The following is a 6,166-nucleotide window of genomic DNA, read 5'->3' as shown; positions in this document are numbered from 1 at the left end:
CTGGAATCAGGATCTAGCAGGGGCGACAACCTTCAAATTGCGGCTAAAGGCCGGCCGGAATCTTCCTTAGAATAATGAGGTGAGAAGAGAAACATTAAAAGGTCCAAAGGGGGAAACCCATCGAGATCACATCGTCTCGTCTATCTCATCGTCACCACATCTTGTCCATGCTGAGAGAATCATGGAATGGAAAAAAATGTTGAAATAAAAACAGAAGTAGTAGTAGCAACTAATGCAACAGTAGTAACGGCTGTCTAGTTCCAAGGGAACGACTTGATTAAACCTTAGTTATACAGGCATGATTGAATATAGCAGCAGCTAATAATTAATAATGCGAAATTCCATCACCTAAATTAAACAGACTCCTACATGAAATGACATACAGCTGACCAACCAGATCAATGAAGAGTAGCAGTGTGTGCGTTAAGCTCGCACACCGTACCTCATAGTTAAGCACGTTCGTCACTCTCTCATTGCTTCGCTCCCTTGCTCCTCCTCGCCCTGGAGCCGCTGGGCCGCCGCCGGCGCGAGGAACCCCATGAACCCGCCGGCGCCGGCGCCAACCAAATGGCTGAAGCCGCCGACCTGCCCAGCCATCGTCGATGGCTGGTGGATCGCGGCGAGAGGGTCTAGCCAAGCGCGGGCAGACGGCCAGCCGCCACTGGACTGAAGGGGTTCCCCTTGGGAGAAGAGCTGGCCCTGGTGGTCTAGCCCTTGATGCCGTGGGGGCATGCCGAACATGTAGCTGTCCCCATTGCCGGCGGCGCCGCGGCCGTCTCCCGCGCTGCTGTTCTCCGAAGCAGCATGCCACGACGGCATTCTTTGGCCGTGCTCTGGCCAGCCTTGGACGCCTGCACCAGAGATCATACCGTGGTGGTTCGGGGACACATGATGGCTGAAGATCTGGTGCTGCTGGTTGTTAGTAGACTGGAGAGTGAGGCAAAGCTCCTGCGGCTGGTGGCTGCTGGTCGTGCGGGACAGGAGGTCCGGCGGGGAGCCCCTGTAGTCGTCCTGGGTCGGGGTGGTGCTGGCTTTCGACGACGAGGGGAACAAAGACTTGACGTTGCCGGAGCCGGAGAAGCCATCGGCGGAGCCGACAGAATGCGGCATGAAGGAGTCGGCCACGCCACCGATGGCGCCGCCACCGGGGTTGCCAAACCCGTAGGACGACGTGGAGGTCACCTGCTCGGCCGGCTCAGTAGCATCTGCTGCCTCCGTGGCAGGCTGTTGCCCCTCTGCCCGGTCGGCCGGAAGCTCGTCGATGGCGGCCTTGGCGTTACGGATGAGCCAGTCGACGGCCTTGCTTGGGCGGTCGTAGCCTAGCCGGTCCTGCACGTCGTAGAACCGGATGGCCGTGTGCGCGGCGAGGCGGACGCGGCGGTCGCGCAGCCCGCGCGCGGTGCACACCTTGCTGTGGCGGTCCTTGCGGCCGGCGGCGGACCGCACGATGCGGCCGCCCCCGAATGCGGTCGACAGGGCGTCCACGGGCGTCGACTCGCCGCTGCTGACGCCATCGCCGCCGGCGCTGGCTCCTGCAGCCCTCGACTGCTGCTGCTGCCTCCGGTGGTGGTGCTGGAGGTAGCTGAATCCTTGCTGGTGGTAGATCTGGAGCTGCTCCTGCGCCTGCGCTCTCTCCTTCTCCTGGAGCAGGTAGTGCAGGGTGCTGGCCGTGGCGGCGGTAGGGTTGCTCCAAGGGTCCAAGCCCTTGGAAAACTGGTTCTTGTCCTCCTCCAGCTTGAGCAAACTCACTTGTCCTCTCCTCCCTACAGCCGGAAAGAATGAAGAAAGAACAAGCTACTATGCTAGCTAGGAATCAAAAGAGAGAAACTAAACTAATTAATCACCTAATAATGAAAGAGACCGAACTGTTTCAGCTGCATGCGATGCGATTCCCCCGCGCCAAAGCTCACTCGGCTGGCCATATGCTGGGCGCAAGGAAGTTGGGAACCAACCCCACACCGTCCACAACAAGCACAACGACTCCGGCCGTCCGCAGGAGGCAGGCAGATAGAACCACACCACACCACACCAAGCTGCTGCTTAATACTGCGCGCGCTGGTGGCCTGGGTGCATGCAGCCGGCCGGCCTCTCTTTTGTGAAAGTGACAAGCAAAAGAGGGCGGCAGTGCAGATCTTATCTCGGCAATCTCTCTGTGTGCAGCTAGCTAAGCTTACACTGGCCGTGGCCGGGGGGAGGAGGGAGGAGGGAGGAAAAGAAGATCTCGGTTCGGAGCAACTAAAGAAAAAAAAAAGATTAGGACCTCTCTACCAAAAGGTGAGATAATTATGATTCTACTAGTCTGCTACTCCTTCGATCTTACCTACACCTTGACAAGGACAAGAGCTACTTCTCCTAGTACCATATATATTGAACTGATGAGGAGAAGATCAGCATGTCTCTTCTCCAATTTTCTGATAGATATGGGCCTGTTCGCTTGCAGGAATATTGGAGGAATTTGGATGGTTTAGAAGAATGCTGGAGGAATCTGTGAGAGAAAAATATTGTTCCGGATGAAAAAAAGAAGCGAATCAAGCCACGCAAACGAGGCCTATATCCCTTCTTTTAATTTTATTTTTGTGTGGGTGAAGTGTTGAGAGAGAGCCAGAGAGGCGGCCGGCTATAGCCTGCTATAGATAGATTGATAGGATGATGCAGGGTAGCAGGGAGAGAGGGGACGAGCGAAGAGAGGGTGGCGCGGACAGGCAGGCAGGCAGGCTCAGAAATTTGGTGAGTGAGATCACGTTTCTCGCTCTCTGCCTCAGTTCCAGATTTCAATTGATTATTTGGAGAAGCCACAATAAATTCTTCCCCTCGCTCTTACTGCACAAGACTCTGCTGCTCCAACTGGACAGCCCCACAACAGTGCAGCCACCACCCGGAATCCTCAAATTTACCGAATATTTTTATGTTTGCCGAGGATATTCTCTCGGGTACTCGGCGAACAAGATCTTTGTCGAGTGCTGCTCTAAAAACACTCGACAAAAAAAAAACACTCGGCAAAGAGATGGTTTGCCGAGTGTAAAAAAAAACACTCGCAAATAGGAGGGTTGCCGAGTGTAAAAAAACACTCGGCAAATAAATAAAATCTTTTTTTAGAAAAAGAAGGAGAAGAAAAAAAACTTTGCCGTGTGCTTAGATCTAAAATACTCAGCAAAGAAATAAAACATTTTTTCTGGAAAAGAAGGAGAAGAAAAAAAATAAAAAAAACTTTGCCGAGTGCCCCGATCTGGGACACTCGGCAAACAAAAAAAAATCGTACTTAACCCATCCCTCCCGTCTCCCTGTCACGCCCTCACTTCTCTCCCCGTCTCCTCGTCTCTCCGTCACCTCTCTCACTCTTTCATCTCCCTCACTTCTCTCGGTGGAGGGCACGGCGGTGCGGGCACAACAGGGCTGCTTCACAGCCATGGTGGAGGGGTGGCCCGACGTTGCGGGCGCGGCACAATGGCGTGGCTTTGTGGGCGGGGCGTGGCGCGGCCTCTCTCCCTCGCCGGTGCTCAGATCCACGGTGGCAGCGGGCGGAGGCGGTGGCCGGCGAGCACGGGTCCTCGCGGCAGCTGTCTCCTGCGACGCGGATCCAGGGCGGGCCGGTCCCCACCAGCGTCGGCGGTGCGGATCCATGGCGGGGTGACCCCCACCCGCGGAGGCGGCGGCCAGCGCCGGTGCGAGCGGGGTGGCCGGATCCAGCTCCCTCCCTCGTTCGCTCAGCACAGCGGCGTGGATCCAGGGCAGAGAAGGTGGCCGTGGATCCAGTGCAGGGAAGGCGGCCACGCCGTCGCTCAGCACGGCGGTGCGGGCCCAGACTCCCTCCCTCGCTTGGTGACGGCGCGGATCTGGCTCAGTGGCTTCGACAATGGCAGACACGGCGGGATCCAGCACGGGAGCGACAGATCCAGCATGGGAGGACGACGGGACCGTGGGGAGGTGGCGCAGCTGCGTCGGGCGTCGTGGGGAGGATGGCGCGGCTGCGGGGAGGCGGCATGGGTGGTGGTGGAGGTGGTGGCATGGATGGAGGCCTCCTGGTAAGTCATCCCACCTACCCGGCTGTCTGTCATAGTTCAGGATACTGCCTGTCGCGAGAATCGGCGCGTCGTCGCAGTATCAGGATTTGGAGTCAGTTTGAATCTAAATCATTGTTTTGACTCAATGCTGTTATATATGCCAATGATTCAGTAGTGATTAGCAGCTCTTTCTAGATGCGGATGTGCCATAATTTTGTGCCAAAGGTGACCCAGTTTTAGTTCATTTACTTCTAGACAATTGTTAGCTGTTGCAGCTCAGTGTGATGAATGATCATGGAAACCGTGCCAACCTTTAGCTAATAGTTGATATTCAGATTACTTCTCAGTGACGTTCTGTGATTCTGTGCCTGGTCATTATTCTTGCTTGTAACCTTGCCAACAGTGATTCAACATGGATTCTGGTGCCATCATTCTGATTACCGATCAGCATGATTCAACATTAAGTTTGCCTGCCTATATATTTTTGAATTAACAAGATGGGGAGTTGACCTTTATAGGATTGTACATTATAAAGTAAGTAGAGTTTTTGGTACTGGTGAAGTACATGGGGGTATTTGTCTTCGCTATTGCTTTCAGCTGACCAATGAAAGTTCTTTTTTCTATGGTTGATGGCTGAATGCTGGTTTAAGCCAAACAGTATCTTGAATATCTTGCATATATCAACCTGATCAATCATTTTGATATGTGATATTTGCGGAGCTGAGATGATATGGAACCCTAGTCTCGTGCCGCGCTGCTCTCCGCTTCCCTAACTATGCCTTGTGACTTTTTTTGTTTTGTACTACTCTTGAGTGGCTGTGATGAATCAAGTTTCCATTAGAGAACTTCTGCACTTTAGCATCTTATGGGTTGGTACTTGGGATAATTTGTTTTGTTTGCTGCTTAACTAGGATGGCTTATACCAGTACAAGCAACCAATTCTATGGCTAGTTCAATTCCCATTAGAAAGAGAATTAAATTAAGCTCTAGGTGAAATTAAGTTGCAGTTGTCATACTGATAATTGGTAAATCTGAACCATTTCTCGAGTTCTTTTGCTCTTGTTCTTTTGCTCTAGGTGATGAAGGAGAAGCTAGGGGATCGAAAATGTTATCTCTTAATGGTTCATAATTTTGAGCAAAGACAGATTTTTTTCCTTAGGAGTCAAAATGAAGTAGTTGTTCATGTTTAGGTCACTGAACTGCTAGCTATCCATTTAATGTAAGATGTTATAATTTTGAACTGTTGAGCTCTTGATGTTCTGTGCAAAGTAAGATGTTATATTTGGTCTCTAGGAACACAAACTTTTAAGATTTAATGTAGTTAGATATGATACTTACTATAAGAGAGTATATTTGTTGTCAAATGGACCTCTGTTGTGTTTTCCTAGTTGCTGCTAAACCTGTTATCAACTTTTGTTATACAATCAATCCATATTTCTTCTTTTTTCTGTATAAGTTGACACATTGACTGTTTGTCCTTCACCTTTTCCTTTTGCTCCCGATAGAATCTATGCAAGCAAGTACATCCCTATAATTGCTAGTGTGAGACTGTCTCCAATAGCGATGCCCAAACGCAAAATCGGTGGCGCACAGTACCTTTGCATGTCAAAATCGCGCTCCAACCGAACACCCATACCAGCAACCCATTTTGCGTCCGACGCCGGCAAGAACGCAAAAAAGCGTCGTTCAGGAGAGACGACGCAAAAGGGGAGGGGGCGCTCGCCACCCCGTCCACGCCATGCGTCCGGGCGGCCTGCCGACCTAGCAGCAGCCCGGCACGCCGAGCCGCGCGCGCCGCCGCCCGGATCTCACCCTCCCCATGCCCCAGCGCGAGGTCGCCACCTCCCTCGCCGTCCCGCTCCCTCTCCCACCAGTCCCCGCCTCCGCTGGGGGGCCCACCCTGCCGGGAGTCCCCGCTTCAGGCGCCGCGCAGCAGCAGCAGCCGCCCCCGCTCGCGGAGCTGGAGCGCGTGCGCCGCGTCGGCAGCGGCGCCGACGGGACGGTGTGGATGGTGCGTCACCGCGGGACGGGGCGGCCCTACGTACGCACTCAAGGTGCTCTACGGCAAGAGGGGGAGGGGGCACTCGCCCAGGGCCGCCGCCAGGGGGCGCGCTCGCCGTAGGGCCGCCGGCCGAGGAAGGGGTCGCGGATGGTCGCGGATGGCG

At 53.8% G+C, this 6,166-nt stretch overlaps 1 protein-coding gene across 1 annotated transcript; it reads right to left on the bottom strand.

The window, feature by feature from the left end:
• Positions 1 to 235: 235 nt before the first annotated feature.
• Positions 236 to 3,408, bottom strand: LOC136461007 (transcription factor PCF7-like). The gene is made up of 3 exons (XM_066460494.1): positions 3,354 to 3,408; positions 1,845 to 2,036; positions 236 to 1,763 (listed from the first exon to the last, which is right to left on the bottom strand). Exons 1-3 carry the CDS (start codon positions 3,406 to 3,408, stop codon positions 463 to 465), a joined length of 1,548 nt encoding a protein of 515 aa, XP_066316591.1. The 3' UTR covers positions 236 to 462.
• Between the last annotated feature and the right edge of the window lie 2,758 nt (positions 3,409 to 6,166).

Source organism: Miscanthus floridulus, chromosome 6 (assembly GCF_019320115.1).
Source record: "Miscanthus floridulus cultivar M001 chromosome 6, ASM1932011v1, whole genome shotgun sequence".
Taxonomy (NCBI): Eukaryota; Viridiplantae; Streptophyta; class Magnoliopsida; order Poales; family Poaceae; genus Miscanthus; species Miscanthus floridulus.
The sequence above is the reverse complement of the archived record's forward strand: the minus strand, read 5'-3'. Positions and strand labels throughout refer to the sequence as shown.

What these genes read in the sequence shown, in the direction of transcription:
- LOC136461007 (XM_066460494.1), bottom strand. Translation starts at nt 3,408, where the DNA reads ATGGCTGTGAAGCAGCCCTGTTGTGCCCGCACCGCCGTGCCCTCCACC. An exon ending in CGTGCCCTCCACCGAGAGAA is followed by an intron (nt 2,037 to 3,353) that starts GTGAGGGAGATG and finishes AGTATTAAGCAG; the next exon opens with CAGCTTGGTGTGGTGTGGTG. An exon ending in TCGGTCTCTTTCATTATTAG is followed by an intron (nt 1,764 to 1,844) that starts GTGATTAATTAG and finishes TTCCGGCTGTAG; the next exon opens with GGAGGAGAGGACAAGTGAGT.